Source organism: Spermophilus citellus (genome assembly GCF_964194105.1).
Source record: "Spermophilus citellus genome assembly, chromosome: 18".
In the NCBI taxonomy this organism is placed as follows: domain Eukaryota; kingdom Metazoa; phylum Chordata; class Mammalia; order Rodentia; family Sciuridae; genus Spermophilus; species Spermophilus citellus.
Genome location: NC_138200.1, coordinates 12,552,216 through 12,575,173, shown reverse-complemented (window position 1 = coordinate 12,575,173; position 22,958 = coordinate 12,552,216). Strand labels below are relative to the sequence as shown.

The window sequence follows — 22,958 nt, the reverse complement described above, 5'->3', positions numbered from 1 at the left end:
CGGCTGGCGCTCCTCTCAGGCTTAGTGCAGAACTCTAAAGGTTTTGCACAAACTCTACCAACACAACTGCTTTATGACCGTGACCAGCTTGTCCACGGGCTCGAGGGACAGAGTAGTGAGCAACTCCAAGAAGAGCAGGTTTAGCAGAAACTCTGCACAGAGAAGAACAAGGGCAGGAAGATAAGCTGCCCCCGTCCCCTGAGCTGTTGGGAGAGAAAGAAAAATGCCCAGGACACAAAATCCTCTGCTTCTGGAAAGAGAGAGAGGGAGAGGCCGAGAAGAGGGAGAAGAATCCCGAACAGACCCACCTCATCAGCACCTCCCAGGAAGCAGGAGGCAGAAGGATAAGGGATCTTTACTTTTAAAGATTTCAAATGTGAAAATAAATGTATTTTTTAAACCCTAAAAGTATTTACCATAAAAGACTGAACTTGTTTTTGTAAATGAATATTGATCCATAGGCTTTTAACAAAATAACTAATAAAGTAATGAGTGAATGAGTTAAAAAAAGTTATTGAAGTGACAGAATGGAAGAAAATATTTGCAAATCATACATGGGATATGGGTTTCATGGAAGAATATATAAAAAACAGGTACAAACGTGCAACCAAAGAATAACCGACGTTTAAAAGAGGCCAAGGACCCCGGCACAGTTCTGGGCGTCTGTAACCCCAGGCATCCAAAACATGAGAGTCCCAAGTTTGCAGCCAGCCTGGGCAAATGTCTCAAAACAAAAATAAATGAATACATGTAAAGGCTGGGGGTGTAGCTCAGAGGTACAACGCCCCTCAGATCAATCCCCAGGAGTGAAAGAGAAGGGGGAGGGCAAAGGGCTTGCAAGGCCTGTCTCCAGGGATGTTCCAGTGGCCAATAAGCACATGACAAGATGCTCAGTGTCATCAGTCACTAAGGAAGCAAATCAAAATCACAATGACACCTCACCCCACACCTTCCTACATTCCCCAGGGACTCTGAAGAGCTGTAGTCACAGTGGAGAACACTTGGGCACTTCCTGCCAGAGCCAGGCAGAAGCCCATCTATCCAGCACTCCCACGGCTGGGCAAGTCCCCACGGGATGGGAAACAGGGACTCCAATAGCTCCCCCAGGCTAAGGCTCGCCACACCATTCTTCACAACAGGCAGGTGTGGAAACAACCCCGTGTCCATCAACAGAGGAATACATAAATAAACATGGCTTACAAATATGTTGGATTATTAATCAGCCATGAAAAATAAAGTTCTGATGCACATTACAACCTGAGTAACCCAGAAAACATGATTCAATAAGAAGCAAACTGGTATGCGGTTGTATAATTTCATATGAAATAGGCAAATTAATGGAGACAGGCAATAGATTCAAGGTACCTGGGGCTAGGGGGTACTGAAATGTGATTGCTTAATTTTTAGGGTTTTAGTGCAGGTGATGAAAAGATTTTGAAAATAGAAGTGGTTGTTATATATTTGAATGGAATCATGGCATGTATTTGTTCAGTTAAAAGGGTTAATAGAGCACATTTTTGTTATATTTCACAATAAAAAGTCTTCAGAAAAGATGTATAAAATATACCCACTCTGCTCTGATTGTGTGTGTGTTTGTGTGTGTGTGTGTATGTTTTTTTTTTGTGTGTGTGTGTGTGAGAGAGAGAGAGAGAGAGAGAGAGAGAGAGAGAGAGAGAGAGAGAGAGGTGAGGGACTAGGGATTGGCCCCAGCGGCACTCTACCAATGTACTACATTTAATTTTTTATTTTTATACAAGGTCTAACCAAGTTGCTCAGGCTGGCCTCAAACTTACAATCCTCCTGCCTCAGCCTCCTGAACATCTGGGATGAGAGGCTGTGTCATGTATCTGGCCAGATAACCTCCATAATACTCACACGACAAACCCGCAGGCCCTTTGGGCTAAGACCCAAGAATTTAAACACAAGAAACAAATCAGCCAACTGAAGATCCAGCTCACAAAGCAAGTAGTTTCACCCTAAAGCCTCAAGAGACACTTCCTGAGGCCCTTCCTTTGAAGGCTCAGGAACAGATGGCCCCTCCTGAGGCTGCCCATCTCCTGGGGTGCACAGTTCTCTCAATACTGGAGCAGAAGTTCCCAGGACAGCTCTCGTCCTCTCTTTAGACTCACCCTGCACTGGACAGAGTCAGGCAGCCTGGGGACACTCAGTGAACAGGACTCACTCTGCAGACTGTAGGTCAGAGCCACCTGTGCCCAAGGTCAGAACCAGCTTGCACCATTTGGACACTGGGCAGCATCTCAGATTCAAACCCTGAAACTGTCCATGGATATCTTGTTACCACCAGGGGGAGACATTAGGACTCACAGTCAACACTTGGCAGATTGATTCTGACACTTGGACTAGGCTTTGGCTCAGGAGGTGGAAATGTGGCCTGATTTCCATCCCCAGTAGACTGCAGGGTGCCTCCCACGTACCTGCTCGGCTCCCTCTCCCACTCCTTCCTGGGCTTGTGAGGACCCTACACTGCCAGGGGTCTCTGAGCAGGCCCTGCACCCAGGTATCACCCATGGGGAAAGTCAGGGTGAGCACAGGAGAATCACTAGGTAGAGGACAGAGGCCACCCAAGGAAGGCATGGGCAAGCCTGAGCCACAGCTGCACCAAACAATGGAGAGGGAGGGTCTCCCTAAAATCTCCCTGAGAACCAAGGAGCCCATGGTCACCTACCTCCACTACCACAGTCCTCCCCTCTCAGGACACAAAGGATGTGAAGTCCTGAGATAGCCACTCAGAGGCCAAGCTGGAGACACCAGGTACAGAGAGCAGGTCCCCTCACCAGCCATCACTCAGAGGGCCCCTTTCTAGAAACTGGGGCTCTCTGTCCCCTTCCTGTTGGGAGGAAACCCACCTTCCTAGAGCATTTGAGAACATGGGGAAGAAAGAGGGCTAACCTGGGATTCTATACCATAAAGGGGAATATGCCCAGGGGTGAGGGGACCCCAGGAGTTCTCTCTGTGGTGCTGAAAGCCCTGAGGCCAGGACACAGCTGAGGCCAGTGCTGGGTGAGCCACTTCTCTCAGGGGACAGCGTCCCCACCTGCCTTGCTCCTCAGGGTGTGGCATGCAGTAGTGAAACCCAACAAGGAAAGCGGAAGGGACAGGAGGCAGGACTGAGAGGGAGGGGACAGAGAGGTTCCTCAACAGAGACTCCGCTCCCAGCCCTGTGACCCAGGAAAGTGCTCCTGCCCTGGGAGGAGGCTGAGCTCAGAGAGGAGCAGGGCAGCAGTGAAGCTCCTTCCACAGAGGGGGACAGAGCCCAGCAGGGACCATGCAGCCCCCCTCAGCCTGTCCCTGCAGAGGGGGCATCCCCTGGCAGGGGGTCCTGCTGGCAGGTAAGAGGGGACAGTTCCCTGAATGAGGGTGGGAGGTGGGAGCAAAGTCCTGCTGGTGTCCCACTGGAGACGACACGACCCTCACAGGGGACACAGGGCTTCACTGGGAACCTGATGGGAACAGAACACAGAAGACAGACAGAAGCTCACCAACAGGAAACTCTCAGTGACTTGGAGCTGATGAATGGGGACGGAAAGCTCAGGGGTTCTCTTTTCCATGTTACTCACCAGGGGCCATTATATTTTGAAAATCAGTGTTAACAGCTCTGTCAGAGCCACTCTCCAAATAGAAAGAGCAGTGGACATTGTCTGCAGCCACCAGCCTCAGACATTGGCACACAGACACCTGGACCCTCAGGCAGGACCCTGCTTCACTCATCCAGAGGAGGCTGAGCCTGGTCCAGGCCCTGGGCTACAACAAGGGTCAGACTAGTCTCTGCCTCCTGGAGCTTCCTCTCTAGAGGGCAGGAAGCCAGGCCAGAGGGAGATCTGCAGGTGAGGACTGTGCTGTGTAGATCTAGGAGGGCAGAGAGCAGGGGAATGTCCACAGGGAAGACCTGGGGTCTGTAAGGAGGTGGTCAGGGGAGGCGGGTGCCCAGGTGCCCTGGGTGTGGGCAGGGATCTGAGGGCACTGAGGGGCCAGCCTTGCAGACACCTGGGGAAAGGTGTTCCTAAGACAGGATGACAGGTACAGGGGGTTCTGAAGGAATGTAGATCAATCTGCTGACCTTGACCCAGGGACTCATACACCATATACCCCAAGGCTGAGGAATGAGGACTCCTGCTGAGGACCTGGGCCCCATCTTTCCACCCAATACAAAGGGCCCAGTATTGATGGATTTCTCTCTCTTCCCTCCTAGTCTCACTGTTAATCTTCTGGAACCTGCACGCGACTGCCCCGCTCACTATTGAACCAGTGCCTTTTGATGCTGCTGAAGGGACAGATGTTCTTCTACTTGTCCATGATGTGTTGAAGAACGCTGTAGGATATACCTGGTACAGAGGGCAAATAACAGGCCGCAGCCATCTGATTGTATCCTACTCGAATATCACACACTCAGTTATCCCAGGGCCTGCCTTCAGTGGTCGAGAGACAATATACCCCAATGGATCACTGCTGTTCATGAATGTGACAAAGGAGGACACAGGATTCTACACTCTACGAACCACAGCTGACAATTTTGATACTGAAGCAGCAACTGGAGAGTTCCGTGTACACAGTGAGTGACGCTCCACGTTTTCTGGGTTTTGGGAGGGGTTAACTCCACTACACACACAGGACCCTGAGACCTCCTACCTCCTGCCTCCCTCCTCCTTTGCATTATGTCCCCACAGTTGAGTTGGAGCATTTAGTGCAGGACACACGCAGGGCAGACAGACTTCAGAAGATCCGAGTCCTCTGCCTGAATCCACTGGCAGAGAGCAGGGTGGTCTGGTGGGAGACTCGGCCCAGGCAGAGCAGTCTCAGCCCAGCCCCTGTGTCCTTCCCAGGAGCATGGCCCTGAGAAAGACCCTGCAGGACTGAGTCAGACCTCGCCTGACGGCCAAGGGATCCTCAGAGAGAAGGTCAGCCCAGGAAGTTCTTGCCCCAGACCTCCTTCCCAGGCTCCTGGCTCCAGGTGACCCTGAGGACGTGTGGCCAGGGTTGGAGTTTGGCTTCCTGTTGAGGGCCGCTGGGGAGCAATGATTTACTGGCCACCTGATCTGGTAGCTCCTGGAGGTGGTCACCAGCCAGGGCACAGTCCCAGGAGCCACATCCGGGCAAGGGCACCTGGGCATCTCCTTCTCCCAGGACTAGGTGTGGCGAGCACAGAGGGACAGGTGCCTCAGGCCAATCATATGCCCTGATGGACTTCTATGAGGCTCCACAGGAAGGTCCATGTCCCCAAGGGGAGGAACAGGGGAAAGAGATGCTCCTGGAGCTCCTGGTCCTCCCGGGACCAGCCCAGGGCGCTCTGACTGGGAGGCAGATCAGAGTAGGGGCTGTTTCTTTAGGCAGCTCCTCCAAACCCAGGTCAGGTTACTGTGAGGATTTCAAGGTTAACTTAGAGACAACATGGTGAACCAGACACCACTTCCCATGTATCCAATAAAGGGAAACTGAGGCATGGGGAACACAGTTCCTGAATTAGGCCTCACAGACCATAGGCGGCAGGTCAGTGGTGCATGTCACTGTGCAGCCAGAGCCCTGTGCTCTGCATGCTGAGGGCCTATTAGGCATCTGTGGACCAGAGACCAGTCATTGGTCAGGGCACTGGCAGCCTGGAGGGGACAGTCTGGTCTGGGAGTGAGAGAAAATGAAGGATAATCAATTTTTACTTTACAACCAGACACCCTCCCTCAACAGGGTGCCCAGGCCTCCCCCTCACACAGCTGTCCAGGACCAGAGTGTCAATCCTGCGTTAACTGAGAAATCCTTTACATGTGAATCCAGCCATCTAAGCCATCAGGACTGGGCTGGGCGTCCCCACTCCCTAGTGGTCACTGAACTGCTCTACTCCAGGCAAATCCCACCTGGGTCCAAGGTGGACAGGCTGATAGTCCCTCCTTCCCCAACATACATGGCAGAGTTTCCAGAAATCACAAACCAAACTTTTATAGAGTCACTGCTGTGGTGTGAATGTGCCCCCCCAAACATATAGTAATAATTGAACTTCCGGGGATCTGAGGCCTCAGGGAAGGAGGTAGGTCCCTGTGAAAGGAAAAAGGCTGCTATCACAGAAGGGGACCAGGTCCTGATAGGTGGCTTTCTGATAAATGGTGAGTATGCCCCTTCTGCTTCTTCTCTCGTGTGGGCTCTCTCTTGTCCAAAGAAGGTGCACAGAACAGGGTAGAGGAGAGCTTGGCTGTGGAGTCGCTAATCAAGACCTCCAGAGGCCAAGCTAGAAGCAGGTCTGACTTTATTGCACAGTACCATGTATATATACTCAGGGAGGAGCTAAGCAGATTACAGGCAGCCACCAATGCAATTTCTGGCCAACTGTCCCTGCAGTGACCCATCGAGGAGTGGGCTGTGAAGCAAGCGCAGGGACTGAAACATGCAGCCTCATGCCCAGGGCTGTGCCTACGGGGTAAGCGGTTTGCTGCTCACATGCCTTGCACCGGGGAGTGGGTTACCACTCAGATGCCCTGAATGTATGCCATATATGCAGTACTCCATGCACCTGTCCCCACGTCCTCTCTCACATGCTCTCTCACCATGGGACGCCCCCTGCTGTTAAGATGCAGCAAGCAGCCCTAGATCTTGAACTTCCCCAGTTCAAGAACAGTGAGCAGGAGATCTCTCTTCTTTACACACCACCTGTCTCAGGTGCTCTGTTAGAGCAGCACAAGATGCAGCAGGACCAGCACAGAAGTTCTGGAAGATAAGACACAGAGTCCACGGGAAAACCCACTTGATAATGAGGTGGCTGGACCTGGGGCCTGAGAAGAGGTTTCCCATCTGGACCCCAGAGAGATATCAAGGGACCAGTCTGGGGTCTCCCTGAGGTCATCTAGGGTCAGAGGGATGTTCAGCAAGTTCCTATTTTAAGATGAGGACCGTGAGGAGGTTGCTGTGTAGTCCAAGGTCAACGTATTGCACTATATTTTGTAGTTTCCCAGAACAGACTTGAACCATTTCAGACCCAAGATCATAACAAGGGCATCTTATTTCTGGGTCCTCACCCACTGTCCATGGCCTCAATCATCCAGCTCATCCTCTGGACCCCTCACCCACATCCTGATGGCCCTGAGAACAGGCAGACGTCTCTGAGGACAGACAAGGCCCCAGGCCTCAGACCCGCCGTCAGTCAGCCCCCTGATGCTCTTCCACAGGGCTTGTGGCCCAGCCCTCCCTCAGAGCCACCAACACAGAACCACACTCTGTGGCCATGACCTGCCTCTCAGGTGACCCCGGAATCTCCATCACGTGGATCCTCAATAGCCAGACTCTGCAGCTCACAGACAGGATGCAGCTGTCCCCGGACCACAGGACGCTCAACATAGACCCCGTCAGACAGGAGGATGCTGGGGAGTATCAGTGTGCGGCCTCCAACCCCGCCAGTTCCACCAGGAGTGACCGCTACAGACTGGCTGTGATCTCTGAGTGGCCCCCGTCCCACCCAGTGCTTCCCTCACATATTTCACCGTCAAGGGCCATCATATGGCACCAGCCAGGAGCATGGGGTAGATGCCAGAGCTTGGAGAGAATGTGGTTGACTACCCAGAAATTAGGTGCCTTGATGTCACCTTGGTTCTGATCTGACCCGAGGCTAGGCCTGGGCTAGACAGTCTGTGAGGGCTGCCCGCTGACACTGTCCTGAGATGGGAAGGAAGAAAAGAGGAAGAGGGGGTGGGGTGGGGCTCAGTGGTAGAGCACTTGCCTGGCCTGTGTGAGAACCTGGGTTCAATTCTCAGCATCAAACAAACAAATGAATAAAATAAAGGTCCTTCAACATCTAAAAAATATACTAAAATAAAAGAGAAGAGGAAGAGAGTTAACAGGAGCATGAGCAGGATGTGGCCCAGCTCCATGTGGAGAGGGTCAGGCTAGAGCACATGCAGGTTTCAAAACCAAACGTGAAGAAATCGCTAGAAGCAGTGTCAGGAGGACATGGTGACGACATGACAAACTGCACTGGCTCCTTGGTGCCATTTCCTTCCACCCTCTGTGGCCCCCTGCAGGGCCCAGCTGGTTCCCCTGAAGACCTGACCTTCAGCCCTTTCTCTTCTCTTTCAGCAGAAGAGAGGACCCCAGGCCTCCCTGTGGGGGCCGTCGCTGGCATCGTGACTGGGGTCCTGGTCGGGGTGGCTCTGGTGGCTGCTCTGGGGTGTTTCCTGCTCCACACAAGAACTGGAAGGTACCCAGGCTTCCCCCACCTGATCCCACCCAGGTGACCCCAGGCCTGAGGGAGGAAGGCCCATCCTCAGACTCTGGACTGACTCCGACCTCCCCTCTTCCCGAGGACCCTCCCCTCTCACCCAGTCGCCCCCCGTCCCTCACCAGCTGCTGGCCCTGGGATGATTGCTCAACAGCTGCCTCCTCTGCACATTGGTCACCAGGACCTGTCCCCACAGCACTGGTGTCCCTCCCTAGACTAGTGTTCAACACGGCACCTCCTGCAGTATTTGCACCACACCAAGAGAGGGCTGAAGCTATGTGTATGAGGGGTCCTGTCCCAGGTCACTCAGGGCAAGGGCTGGGGCCTGGAGAGGAAGGAGGGTCCACTCTGCACACCTCCTCTGTGACCCAAGGCCCCTGATGTGTGAGGTGGGATCCCAGGGCCCAGCCAGATAGTGTGTCCTGGAAAGTTCTTTGCCTCCTGGCCACGTGGGTGGAGAGCACTAAAGGCCACTGTCACATTATCTCATCTCCTGGCCTGAGCAGAGGGTCCTCCACAGCAGGATCACCACTGGGGGTCGGGGACTTTCAAGATGCACGTGGTTCCCAGACGTCTTGCCTACGTGGTGACCCTGCTTGTCCCCAGGGCTCTGGACCCTTTTACTCACTCAAACCCTCCTGCTCTAATTCTTCCTCAATCCTCAGTCCCTTTTCTGGGTCCCTCAGCCAACGTTCTCCTGGGTCTGCACCTGGGAGGGTCCTTCCCCTTGGCCCAGGGCAGCGGTGTCTTCTTAAGGCCTTTCCTCTGCTCCCCTCCCCTGGGCCCCCTGGTACACAGACCTGATGGGGAGAGGAAGCTTTCACACCCTCCTTGGAAATGGGGTGCCCTCCTCATCCTCTATCTGACCCCAGTCCATGACCCTCATGAATAAGCCTGACCTTTCCTAGGGCCAGTGTCCAGCATGGCCTCAGAGACCACTGCACCCCAGCATCAAGACCCGGTAAGTGCCCCCTCAGCCTGAGGGTGGCTGGAAGCCCCTAGGCCTGCCCCACAGTGTCCACCCTTGCCCACAACCACACGTCCAGGGTTGAATGTTTACACTGGGGATTCAAGGATCCCTGTCATCAAACACAACAGGGGACCCACCTGGCCAAGCCAGCCCAGACTTGTGGCATCTGGTCTCCTCAGGTTCCTTGGCTCCTTGGGCCACTGCAAGGGCACAGGGTCTCTCCCAGGACATGCTGTCTCCCTGACACTCTGAAAGTTGAGGACCCCTAACCCCTCCTGCAGCAGGGGCCCAGCCCTCCTCATGTCTGCTAACTCTTGTCTCTGTCCCCAGGCCAAGGTCCCTCTGACAGCTCCACCTCCCTGGTGAGTCCCCCCAGCTATCTCTACACAGGGGACTAGCTCTGCAGGCTCAGGGGCACTGTCAACCCCCACACAGCACAGACACCCCCACTCATGCTGGACCAGGACAAGGTTAGCCTGGCCCTGGCCAGAGACTTGGCCACTCTCAGGGACAGATCCACCATCGCTCTGTCCTCAGCCCAACATACTTCCTGCCATCTCGGGGGAGCCCTGGATGCCAGCAGGTGCAGAGTGGGTGCTGGGAGCTTCTATCGGTGGCCCTGGGTTAATGATGGGGGCCATAGTCAGGACAGAAACTGGGGTGTCTGTCCTGAAGTGGAGGCTGGTGCTCAGGACCCAGAGCTGGTAACTCCTGAGAAGAAAGGGCTAAACAGACACAGGGAGTAAGCTCTGGCCTGTCAGAGACCAGAACCTTCCAGGCACCACCCAGCACCTGCTCCCTGGAGTCTCAGCCTTGATGACCCTCCCTTTGCTGACCCTGATTTCCAATCTCCCTTCTTGCCAGGCCCCACTCCCTGGCCACGGAGCTGCTGTCCCCATCTACCAGGTGAGTGTGGGTGATGACGCTTGCCCATAGTCCAGGGCGTACCCAAGAGATGCCCCTCCCCACACCTTCCTGATCTTGCCAGGAAACAGCAGCCAAAATGGGATCAGGGGGTGGTGAGCAGGGGAGGGGGGGGGCCTGGGAATAGGAGCCTCTGAGCCCAGACAGACACAGGGACAGAGCAGTCCCAGGTGGGCCAGGGCCTAGGAGTTCATGGTCCCCTGGTTCAGAAGGGTCAGAGCCTCTTTGTTCTTTTTCAGGAATTACTAAACCCTGACCTGGACATCTACTGCCAGGTCGACCACAAGGCTGATGTGGATTCTTAGTTTCCACCACACGATGCTCCATGTGGGCTGAGGGAGGGTCCTGCTAGACCCCAGATGCTGGGTGATGGGACAGAGGTGGAGCCTGACCCTACTGGACTTTGGAACCTAGAGGGGGAGGGCTCCCAGGGGATTCTAGAGACACAGGCCGCCCTGGGCTGTCAATGGCCAGAACCAGGCTGCCTGTGCCCAGGGGCAGGGGCTTCCAGGGAGAGGGAAGGGCCCCTATAGGTCACCTGGAAAGGTGCTGAATAAAGACCCCCTTCCCTCCTTCGCTCTTTTGGTTCTTGTGGGAACGTCTCTTGGCAGACACTCCCCTCAGGTTCCAGGTCAGCTCTCTCCTGTGTCACGCAGGGGAATCATGGTCTCTAAGTTGTTCCCACAGGGTTTCTCTTCCTGGGAGACAGGAGCTGGGAGGTGGAGCCAGGGCAAAGGTCAGGTCTGTTCACAGGGAAGGGGGAGGGTCCCAAGGCCCTGCAGCCAGCAGAGCACTCAGTGGCCCTCACGCTCCAGGGACCCAGGGTGGCTAGCTGTGGCCAAGATTTCTTCTCTGTCCAAAGGCCAGTACTCAGGACAGCTTCACCTCTGCTGGACAGAGACAGTAACTGTCAGAGTAATCAGGGGACAGGGCCATGCTCAGACTCAGGCCCTGAACAAGGGACTCAGGCCCTACCCGAGGCTCCAGCCCTGCCCTCCCATCACCTTCCACTCTGCCCTGCCTGGTCTCTCTGGGACCAGCTTCCTCTCCACACTTCAGCACCCAAGGCAGAGGCTCAGGGCTCCCCACATGGGGCTCTCCAGGCTCCATGGTGATGGGACAGAGGGTCTCCTCCTGACCAGGATGTGCTCTACAGCCTCTCGATACACCTGGCCACTGCTCTGACTCCTTCCCTGAAGGCTGGGCAGGGGACATTCTCATGTAGGTTCATGTAGATCAGGCCTCTACACTCCTGGAAATTAGAGGTAAATTTCATAAAGATTAGGGGACACTCTGCTGATGCCTGAGAGTTGTCTGTCCTGAGATGAGAAGTAGGAAGTCATCCTCAGAGATTCCGCTGTGACTCAGCTCTAATGAGGCTTGTCCTGCGTGAACATAGCATCAGGTCACACACGATGACTTCTCTTTTCTTGGTTTCCTGGTGCAGCTGCCACAGACTGGCTCCCACACAGTGGCTCCAAACAGCAGATACCAAGGTTTCCTGAGCTGCATTCTTCTGGAGGCTCTAGCGGGTGTGCACAGCAACATAAGTCCCCTGAGACTCAGGCCACTGCTGCATCCTAAAAGCTCGTGGAACCCTTTCCCCCAGGTCCTGCCCTGGGAACCACAGCAGCTGGAGCTCCCCCTGAGCACCGCATCCTGCTCCCTGAGCCACACACAAGCCCCTGGGAAACTGTGTCAAACCAAGCCCTCCAGGAAGTGTCATGCTCAGGCAGAGTCATGTCAGGTCCCAGTCACCCCCCAGGTTGCCCAGTGGAAGAGTCACCTGTGCACTCAGGGGAGTCTCTCTGACATGGATGGGGTGGATTCCTCTTCACCTTCTGCATCTGAGCAGTCCCCAGGGTGCTCTGTACCCTGTCCCTGTGCCCAGTGTTTCTCCCTGGACACAGCCTCAGACCCTGACAGGGGCAGATGAGGGGCTGACTCTCCAGCAGTCCTTCCCATTTTCCCCAGGTCAACCTGCTCAGCCCCTGAGACCCTCCCTCTACAGGAGCCATGTGCTCTGAGCTGCTGAACACCTGCCCCCACACATGCCAGCTTCAGGTCAGTGACAACCACCAGCTCTGACATCTGCCCCCAAGGCAGGTGTCTGAGCAGACTCACCAGGTGGGACACCTGAGGCTTCAGCATGCAGGAGCACCCTAGTCCCTCTCCTCCCTCCCTGAGGGCAGCAGGCCCCACAGGGTGTCTGTGAAAGCAGCCCTGGGTCCAAAACACAGCTTCAGGTCCCTCCTGACCCTCTACAGGGAGAGGCGCTGGGGCAGAAGCAGCCACTAGGAAATTTGACTGTCAAGGAAACACTCGCCCCATCCCTCCTCATACCTGTGAAAGGACAGACACATACAATACCGCTGGCCTCACCATATGGCCCAGAGGTCATTCCCAGGCAGCTGCAGCCAGAATAGCAATCTACTTGCTGGTCTCTCCCTGTGACAGCAGGTGCTGCTTTTGCATTGTGGCTGGGGTCCTCTCCACCCCCCCCCCCAGGGAACCCAAACCTGCCTGTGCCCCGTCTCAGCCACACTCCTCAGCCTCCTGCTCCCCTCCACCTCCCTGACCTGCACAGAGAGGGGACAGCCCTCCTAGCCCCTCCCTGCTCACTGTCAGCCTTGGGTGCTCATCAAGGGGTCTGTAGGAGTCACCTCTGCTCAGGTTGGACATTTGAGGGACCAGGCAGACAGGAGAAGCCTCCCACATGCCTTCGACTCTCAGGGAAAGTAAACAGAGAACAACTCCAACCAAAAGTCAGAGGCAAGAGCGTCCCGTGGGTTCCTAACATGCACCATCCTGGTTGTGATCTTCTTCAAGAGACACCTCCTTGTCCTTCTTTTGAAACCTTAGGACAGTTGGCTCCCCCTGAGGCTACCCATCCTTGTTTGCAAAGTTCTCCCGACTCTGAGCAGCAGTCCTCAGGACAACCCCGTCCTCTCCCTAGACTCACCCTGCACTGGGTGTCAGGCACCCTGGGGACCCAAGGTGAACAGGACCTCTCCTATAGCCTGTAGGTCAGAGCCACCTGAGCCCAGTGTCAGGGCCACTGTCACCATTTGGACCCTAGGCAGCATCCCTGCTACAGTCCCTCACAATGGCCATGGGTCTCCTCATGGCCTTCAGGGGCAACAATGGGCCTCACAGTCAAATTCAGCCTTGGGATTCTTTGAGACAGGAGTGTGGCTTTGGCTGGACATGGAGGGGGAGATGTCGCCTGATTTTCAGCTGGGCACCAATGGCCCTGTGGGCTCCACCTCCATGCCTGCTGCCCCTGATGGAGACAGGCTCTAGAGCACATCCTGATCAGGGAGGAGACCCTCTGTCCCATCACCATGGAGCCTGGAGAGTCCCCTGTGGGGAGCCCTGAGCCTCTGTGCCTGGGAGAACCCTGCTTGGCCATGGGTCCCTTGTAGTCGCCTGCTACCTCCATCACTCATGGGGAAAAGCAGGGTGACCACAAGAGAACCATCCAGGCAGAGGACAGAGGCCACCCACAGAGGACATGGCAGGCCTGAGCCACAGCTGCACCAACTAATGGAGAGAAAAGCTCTCCCCGATCTCTTTCCCCAAGAGCAGCAGAGCCCAGGGTCACTGTCTGCCATTGCCAAACCTCTTTCTAGGACACAGGTCACCTGCCCTTGCACAACCAGGCCTGAAGTTCCCTCTGAGACACTTGGATATGGGATCTGAGCTAGGCTGGAGACACGTAAGATAGAGCGCAGGTCCCTATACCAGTCATACCTCAGTGGGGCCAATTCTAACCTCCAGAGCCAAGGTGTCCCTTTACTGCTGGGAGGAAAGCCACCTTCCCAGAGCTTTGAGAACAGGGGGAAGATGCAGGGCCAACCTGGGATTCCCCATCATAAAGGAAATATGCCCAGTTTTGTGGCACCTCAGGGGTTCCCTGTGTGGAGCTGAAAGCCCTGAGGCCAGGACACAGCTGAAGCCAGTGGTGGGGTGAGACAGTTCTCTCAGGGGACGGTGACAAAGCTCTTGTTTACCATGCACAATGCCCTGAGTTCAGTCCTCAGCTCTGGTGGAAACTGAAGGGAATAAATAAAAGCAAGTAGTGACAGGACAAGGGACCCTTAGGACAGAGGCATCCCAGTGTCCCCACCAAGGGGGTGACTGGTGAATGAGCAGGCAGCCCTCCAGCTGAGCTCTCACTGTGTCCCTCAGCCTCCCCCCACCCCAGCACCCAGGACTGACCACATCACCAGAGAAGGCCTGAGACAGAGAGCTCGGAGAGAAGTGGACACACGGAAGCCCTGGGCCCTGCTGCTTGCCTTCCAAGGACAAGTCCCTAGGTCATTGTCCAAGAGGGGGGGCCTCTGCCCAGCCTGGCTCTGTGGACAGTGCCTGTACCCTCCTGCTCTGCCCCGCACACTCCCTGGGTCCTTCTCCAGGTGCCTCTAGACAAACCTGGTGTGTCTGTGCCCCTGTGAGGTGTGTGGAGAGGCTGAGTCTCTGGGGCATGTGTCTCAGAGCCACGTCACAAACATCTCTGGTGTCCAGGATGGGAGAGGAGGGACAGAGCTCCAGCTCCTCCATGTGAGACAGGAAGTGCCAATCCTGGGTTCCCATAAGTGCTGCATGGGTCCTTCTGGAGGGAGTCAGGCCTGGTCACCTGGAGCAAGACCTGGGCGAGGCCCTCCTGTGTCAGCGCATCCTGGAGTCTGTGTCTGGGGAGGCCGATGCTCAGTTCCTGGGACACCAGGCCCCGATGGGACACTTCCTGCCTGACCTTCAGGAGGCAGGCCCCTCAGGCCTCAGTTCTGTGTGCACAGAAAGGGTCTTTCCGCCCATAAATAAAGTGTGTCTTCACCCTGCTCAGACCCCTCCTCCTCCTAGTCTCAATCACTGGATGAATGTCACACATCAGTCACCTCAGAAGCAAGGAGGTCCCATCTCCCCCTCCTCCTGTCTCACAGAGCTCTTCCAGATCCTTCTCTGAAAAGAATCACAGGACACTTGGGGGAGATTTTGGCCTGGCTACATGCAGGGTCATGTCTGCTGGACCATCCAGGGATTGCAGACGGTGGCTACTGCTGGGATATAGAGAACTGGGGGTGCTGGGGAGAACCACATGTGGCCAGGCATCGAGCTTCCTGCTGGGAGGACCGCAGAGCTCCAGACACAGTGGTGACCTGGGGGGATGGGCAGATTCCACTAATGAGACAACACCACTAGAGGACCCCTCCAAGCTGACCATGAGAGTCTGCCCCATCCTGCTTTCAGACCTGCCCTAGAGGGGGTTTGGCCCAGTCAGGTGAAGTCACACTGAGGGCCACATGCAGCCCACGGTTCTGACCTTGCCAGCCAGCAGGACAGCAGCCTCAGATTGTCCTCAGTGTAAATCACTAGGTCTATTTCCCCAAATCCCAGCACGTTTGCCCTCCTCGGGGCCTTTGCTGTCTCCCAGGGGATGCCAGGGCACCGGGATGCCACATGTTCCTCACAGGTCCATCCTTTTCCCCCCTGATCCACGTCAGGAGCCATAAACACACAGGGGAGAGCAAACCCTCAGCACCTGGTGTCTGGCACCGGAACTTTCCAAGGCTGAGCGCCCACACCTCCTCCTGAAGACCTCACTTTCCTTCCCACAAAGGCACCCTCCCCTTGTATTTGAGGGAGACCCTAAGTGCACTCTCCAGCTTCACTTTATTTTAGTTGACTTTAAACAGCACTAGTTTTGGAGTCACACCCTGGAGCAAGACACTGTTAGCCTCCCACTAGCTCAGCTCTAGAGGACAATTATGAGCAATGCGCTCTGGGGTTAAAACTGTTCTCCAGCAAAAGTTGGGGTTCTTTTTAAAATTGTTTTTGGCTTTTGCTCTTCTCCCTTGTTCTGATATTTTTTTGAGGGGTGCTTTCAGGATCCAACCTAGAGGTGCATAACCACTGAACCACATCCTCAGCCCTTTTTATTTTGAGGCAGGATCTCACTATATTTTTGGAGCCTTGCTAAATTGCTGAGGCTGGCCTCAAACCTAGGCTCCTCCTGCCTCAGCCTCCAGAGTTGCTGGGATTACAGGTGTGCACCACTCTGTGTAGCTTTTGTTCTGTTATCTTAAACAATGAGGTCAGCTATTCCTGAGAAAAGACAGTGTGTAATCAGTAACTTTTCTCTAGAGTTACAGACCCCAGAACATTTGGTGACTCTCAGATAACAGTAGCACATGCATCAGAGAAGCAGACCCCCACTGGGCCCAGTGTCAGTTTCCTGGAATCCCAGTGACTCAGGAGGCTGAGGCAGGAGGTCACAAGTTCAAGGTCAGCATCAGCAACTTAGGAAGACCCTGTTTCTAAAGAAAAAACAAAAAAAGCTGGGGATGTAGTTTGGTGGTAAAGCACCCAGGGCTTCAGTCCCTAATTTAACATAAAAAGGAAGAAGAAACAGAGAGAGGAAGAAAACAGACCACACAGGATTTATGAGCCCCTAGCACCCAGACTGTCTGAGTCTAAGGAGATTGTTCACTAAAGTCCCCACCCAGGCCCTGGGCCTGTGTCCCCCTGGCAATGGAACTCCCCATCTCCTAATGGCAAGTTTGTCATCAAAAATGCTCTCCCCATCACTTCCATGAGCATGGGTGTGCCATCGACATGAACAATGTTCCAAACAGAAAATGAACTGTGAAGAAGAGAGGCCAATCCACAACAGGAAACACCATTGATTATCAGTGTAGGTCCAGATTCTCGCATTTAAATAAATATTTGTTAAATGACTCTCAAAATCCCTTGGCCTGAGGTTGCATGACTATTCTGGTGCTTTCTGTCCCTCTCTCTCTCCCTTCTCAGGGTACCTGCAGGATTTGGACAGCACCAGGAGACCTCAGGAGCACACACAGCGAATGACCAGCACGATGCCCCTGGGCAGTCAGCTGTCTGACTCTAGGGGAAGGTTCCAGATCCTCCTCTGCCCTGCAAGGGGGTGGTGGGAAACCCCATTCCCTACAGACAACCAACACACACGCCCAACCTCCTGGTCCCGACTCAGGGGTGACAGTGAAGCCCAGAGACCCCCTGCTCCCTAGGACCCTGATGGACATCTGTGCCTGGTGACTGTCACACCCCTCCTGATTCTTCCAAGTGAGGATACCTGGGAGGACCCGTCTCCCACTGTAGAAGGTCCACTCTGGAATATTCCACCGCAGCCCTGATGACACCTATTGACACAAATCCCAGGTGACACAGCCTTTAGGGACACAGGCTCAAAGCCATTTTCCCCAGTGGCCATAAGGCAGGAACATCAGGGCCCTGAGTGTCCATTCACTGAGTCTGGGACCTTCTCCCTCCCCACTGTCGAGTGCCCTGGAGTTGGTTTCAGGTCACCAGTCCATGTGCCCACGCCTCCTACGAGAGGTTCTTCCCTGGGTTCCCTGGTGCCTTCCCAGGGGCTTCCTCCTGAGCAAATCTGCAGCTCAGCCCAGGACTTGGGGATGGGACAGGAAAAGCAGCTGCACAGGTCTCAGAGGAGTGGGAGGCTCCCCTGAACTTGGGGAAGAGCCTGCTTGCCCTCTGGTGGACACGCCAAGGGGCCCATAGAGTGCAGGTGAGGGCTGACCTGGGGCAAAGGGCAACTTTGGAGGATGGAACTGAAGATGCAAAGGGAGGAGGTGGATTTTGGGGATAGGTGAGGAGGGGTGGGAAGGAGCAGGTAGGGGAGACTCTGGGGAGGCCAGAGAAGGGCGCAGAGCAAGGCTCCGCTCTCCTCTCCACTGACACTGGGGCTGGCCATCCTTGGGGGGCTGTGTGCTGTGGGGTGTTGAGCACCATCTGGGATTCCACCTACTAAGTCCAGTAGGACTCCCTCCCCCAGCTGTGACAATCAGTTGGTCATCTCTGAGGATGTCCTTGAGTTTGGGATATTCCCATGTCCCCAGATGTCCCCTGGGTGGCAACATTGCCCCTGGCTGAGACTCACTGGTCTACACCAACCTGCACTAAACAACTCCACAGATGAAATCCACCCCTCTTGTTAGGAGACCTGAGTGTAAGAGGGCAGAGACTGACTGGTGCTGGTCACTATCAATCACTTGAAGTCTCTGGAGAAGACGTGTTTCCAGGTGATGGCCGCACACCTGCCTGAACCTCCACGGCACTGTGGGCTTCCCAAGGGTCAGTAGCCCCACATCAGTGACACCTGCTGGGTTTCATGACACCATGGACATAGGGAGCACTGGGAAGAGGAATCCCGTGATCTGAGCCCACACCCAGCACCTGGACAGTCCCTGGGCCACTCTCACCATCTCAGGAGGCCTCTGAGCAAAGACGGCAAAGTCATTTCTAAGTTAGGAAGAAAGGTCTTAGAGGAAAGGACAGCACAGGAATTTACTTCATGTTTGAAGTTGTAGACAGTGGATCATTCATTAAGTTGACTTGACCCCACACAGACCAAGTGGTTGGACAGAGCTGGGATCTCACCACCCCCTGGGCCTGCAGCACTCTGCTGCCCCAACCCTGGGCCCACTCGGAGCCACAGGGGTCTTGTTGCTCTTCTTCAGGGGGCAGGTGACAGGGGAATCGTTAAAGTCCTCACCATTCACCTGTCACCTCTCAGGCTCTGGGCGATTCTCTTGTCCACTCTTGCGATGTCCTTGTTCCTGACCTCTGCTCCTCTCACTCATCTTGACATCATCACAGGCCCAAGTGACCCCTGCACGTGATCTGAAGGGACACATTCTCATGTTCCCTTCACATGACCCTGAACAGACCTCCACCTGGGGTCCCAACACTGTGACCAGCAGAATTTGGACCATTCTGGGTGGTGGGATGAAGGGGAACCAAGACACTTTTCAGCTCTTGGGGGAGTGTGAGCCTCCTCCCGCTGTGTGCAGGGGTGACCAGTGGACAGGGACACGGAGCACCTCATTGCTGTGCAGAGAGGGTGAGCCACACAAATGTATGACAGCACAGTCCACATTGTGTGGACAGCTCTCCCATCCTTAAGAGATAAAGTGCTAATTCTGACATTCACAGGCTTCTAGAAGAACAAAACACGCATCACAGTTACTGGAACTATTTTCCTTACAAGTGCGTTCTGCTCATTTTTAAGGTATGGGAGGTAGGCCTTTCTGCTCACACATTATCTATAGCATTGAGTTCTGGTGGAAATGACTAGGCTCTTCCTCTTTGAATTTGTTACATTACTAAAGGTGGCTCCTAACCCCCTCCAGGACCATCAGCTGCTTCCTGCTGCAGTTGGTCATCTCTGAGGATGTCCTTGAGTTTGGGATATTCCCATGTCCCCAGGTGGCTGAGGGGCTGGATGTGGAGAGTCTCACACTCTTTTTTTTTTTTTTAATTTCAATTCTCCCTGGGGTCCTGCCTTCTCTGCCACTGACTGTGCTCACAGGAACTGGAAACTTCTGGAAGCTGAACCTATGAAAGTAGCAACCTATGCTCAGGTCTGTTTGCACTGCCTGGTCCCACCCAAGCACTGGGAGCTCTGTGGGGCCACAATCAGCTGTGGGAACAGCTGCCCCACTGCATCATGGGGGAGATGCGGCTGGTACCCCCACATGTGTGCCAGCAGAGAGACACTGGGAACGACTTTACAGAGCAAAACTGATGGCACAGGAAAACTAACTCTGACATTGTCCCCATTCCTAGAATGCCATGAGTGGATCAGAATGTCCTCTTTCATGTTTGGACAGGGCGATCCGCATCATGATTTTGTAGCAAAATGAGGTCAGAATCTGTCTTTGAAGGTAAAGAGAGTGGCTGGCGCTCCTCTCAGGCTTAGTGCAGAACTCTAAAAGTTTTGCACAAACTCTACCAACACAACTGCTTTATGACCGTGACCAGCTTGTCCATGTGCTCGAGGGACAGAGTAGCAGCAACTCCAAGAAGAGCAGGTTTAGCAGAAACTCTGCACAGAGAAGAGCAACTGCAGGAAGATAAGCTGCCCCAGTCCTCTGAGCTGTTGGGAGAGAAAGAAAAATGCCCAGGACACAAAATCCTCTGCTTCTGGAAGAGAGAGAGGGAGAGGCCGAGAAGGGGGAGAAGAATCCCGAACAGACCCACCTCAACAGCACCTCCCAGGAAGCAGGAGGCAAAGGGACAATGGATCCTCACTTGTAAAGACGTTCAAATGTGACAATGAATTTATTTTTTAGAACCGTAAAGTATTTACCATAAAAGACTGAATTTGTTTTTGTAAATGAATATTGATCTAGGCTTTTAACAAAATTACTAATAAAATAATGAGTGAAGGAATTACAAAAAAAGAAAAAGAAATTGAAGTGACAGAATGGAAGAAAATATTTGCAAATCATATATGTGATATGGGTGTCATGCTAGAATATATAAAAAACAGGTACAAATGTGCAGCCAATGAATATCCTATGTTTAAAAGAGGCCAAGGAGCCGGGCACAGTCCTGGGTGTCTGTAACCCCAGGCATCTAAGACATGAGATTGGCAAGTTTGAAGCCAGTTTGGGCAACTGTCTCAAAGTGAAAATAAATAAATATATAAAGTGCTGGGGTGTAGCTCAGAGCTGCAGAACTCCTCAGATCAATCCCTTATTGAAAAGGATGGGGTGGTCAAAGGGCTTGGATAGCACATCTCCAGAGATGGTTCAGTGGCCAATAAACACATGACAAGATGCTCAGTGTCATGAATCACTATAGAAACAAATCAATGACTCCACACCTTCCTACATTAGCCCAGGGACTCTGAAGCGCTGTGGAGAGCACTTGGGCACTTCCTGCCAGAGCCAGGCAGAAGCTCATCTCCCCAGCACCCCCATGGCTGGGCACGTGCCAAGAGTGGACACCCAAGTGTCCATCAACAGAGGAATACATAAATAAACATGACTTACAAATATATATGTTGGATTATTAATCATCCACAAAAAATACTACAACCTGATTAAACTGAAAACATGATTAAACAGGAAGCAAAATGGTATGTGGTTGTATAATTTCATTTATATGAACTATCTGGAATAGGCAAATTCACAGAGACAGGAAATAGATTTACGTTTACCTGGGGCTTGGGGGTCCTGTGACGTCATTGTTTAATGGTTAGAGTTTTAGTGCAGCTGATGAGAAGATTCTGGAAATAGTAGCGGTCGTTGTATACTTGACTGGAATCATGGCATGTATTTGTACAGTTAAAAATGTTAATAGAGCACATTTTTGTTATAAATATTACACAATGAAAAGTCTTTAGGGAAGATGTGTAAAATATACCCACTCTGCTTAGATTGTGTGTGTGTGTGTGTGTGTGTGTGTGTAAGAGAGAGAGAGAGAGAGAGAGAGAGAGAGAGAGAGAGAGAGATGAGGGACTAGGGATTGGCCCCAGGGCACTCTATCACTGGACTACATTTCATTTTTTATTTTGAGACAAGGTCTCACTAAGCCGCCCTGGACTGGACTCACCTTGTGATCCTCCTGCCTTGGCCTCCTGAACAGCTGGGATGAGAGGCTGTGTCATGCCTCTGGCCAGATAATCTCCATAATACTCATCTGACAGCCCACAGGCCCTTTGGACTAAGATCCAAAGATTTAAAGACAAGAAGCAAACCAGCCAACTGCAGACCCAGCTCACAAAGCCAGTGCTTACACCCTAAAGCATCAAGAGACACTTCCGGAGGCCCTTCCTTTGAAGCCTCAGGAACAAATGGCTTCTCCTGAGGCTGCCCTTCCCCTGGGCGCTCAGTTCTCCCAACTCTGGAGCAGGAGTCCCCAGGACAGCTCTCATCCTCTCATTAGACTCACCCTGCCCTGGACAGAGTCAGGCAGCCTGGGGACCCTCAGTGAACAGAACCCACCCGGCAGCCTGTAGGTCAAGGCCACCTGGACCCAGGGTCAGGGCCAGTTCTCACCATTTGGACCCTGGACAGTATCCCTGCTAGAGTCCCTGATACTGGCCGCAGGTCTCCTCATGACCTGCAGGGGGCGGCATGGGACTCAAGTCAACACTTGGCAGATTGATCCTGACACTTGGACTAGGCTTTCCAGGAGGTGGAAATGTGGCCAGATTTCCATCCCCAACACACTGTGGGTGTCTCCCATGAACCTACTCGGCTCCCACCCCGACTCCTTCCTGGCCCTGAGGACCCTGTGCTTCCAGGGGTTTCTGAGTCGGCCCTGTCTCCTGGCATCAGCTCTGGAAAAAGGTACAGTGACCACAGGAGAATCACTAAGTAGAGGACAGAAGCCACCCAAGGAAGGCATGGGCAGGCCTGAGCCACAGCTCTGTCAAAAAAAAATGGAGAGGGAGGGTCTCCCTAAAACACCCTGAGGACCATGGAGCCCACACTCACCAACCTCCACTACCACAGTCCTTCCCTCCCAGAGCCGAAAGCTTATGAAGTCCTGAGATAGCCACTCAGAGGCCAAGCTGGAGACACCAGGACAGAGAGAAGGTCCCCTCACCAGCCATCTCTGTGGGCCCCTTTCTAGTACCCAGGGCTCTCTGTCCCCTTCCTGCTGGGAGGAAGTCCTCCTTCCTAGAGCTTTGGAGAAAACACAGGGCTAACTGGGACTCTGATCATAAAGGAAATATGCCCAGGGGTGAGGGGACCCCAGGGGTTCCCTGGGTGGTGCTGAGAGCCCTGAGGCCAGGACACAGCTGAGGCCAGTGCTGGGTGAGCCACTTCTCTCAGGGGACAGCGTCCCCACCTGCCTTGCTCCTCAGGGTGTGGCATGCAGTAGTGAAACCCAACAGGGAAAGCAGAAGGGACAGGAGGCAGGACTGAGAGGGAGGGGACAGAGAGGTTCCTCCACAGAGACCCCGCCCCCAGCCCACGTGACCCAGGAAAGTGCTCCTGCCCTGGGAGGAGGCTGAGCTCAGAGAGGAGCAGGGCAGCAGGGCTCACTGGCCTGGACCTC

At 53.9% G+C, this 22,958-nt stretch overlaps 1 protein-coding gene across 1 annotated transcript in view; it reads left to right on the top strand.

The window, feature by feature from the left end:
* The window catches only part of LOC308637388 (cell adhesion molecule CEACAM4-like), a gene marked incomplete at its 3' end in the record, with an annotated part of 82,851 nt that extends 72,440 nt beyond the window's left edge, over positions 1 to 10,411 (top strand). The window contains exons 2-8 of the mRNA XM_081273692.1: positions 4,211 to 4,570; positions 7,167 to 7,406; positions 8,071 to 8,191; positions 9,121 to 9,173; positions 9,513 to 9,544; positions 10,047 to 10,088; positions 10,346 to 10,411. Coding sequence (XP_081129818.1) covers positions 4,211 to 4,570; positions 7,167 to 7,406; positions 8,071 to 8,191; positions 9,121 to 9,173; positions 9,513 to 9,544; positions 10,047 to 10,088; positions 10,346 to 10,411 — 914 coding nt within the window. The remainder of the gene's footprint in view (positions 1 to 4,210; positions 4,571 to 7,166; positions 7,407 to 8,070; positions 8,192 to 9,120; positions 9,174 to 9,512; positions 9,545 to 10,046; positions 10,089 to 10,345) is intronic.
* Between the last annotated feature and the right edge of the window lie 12,547 nt (positions 10,412 to 22,958).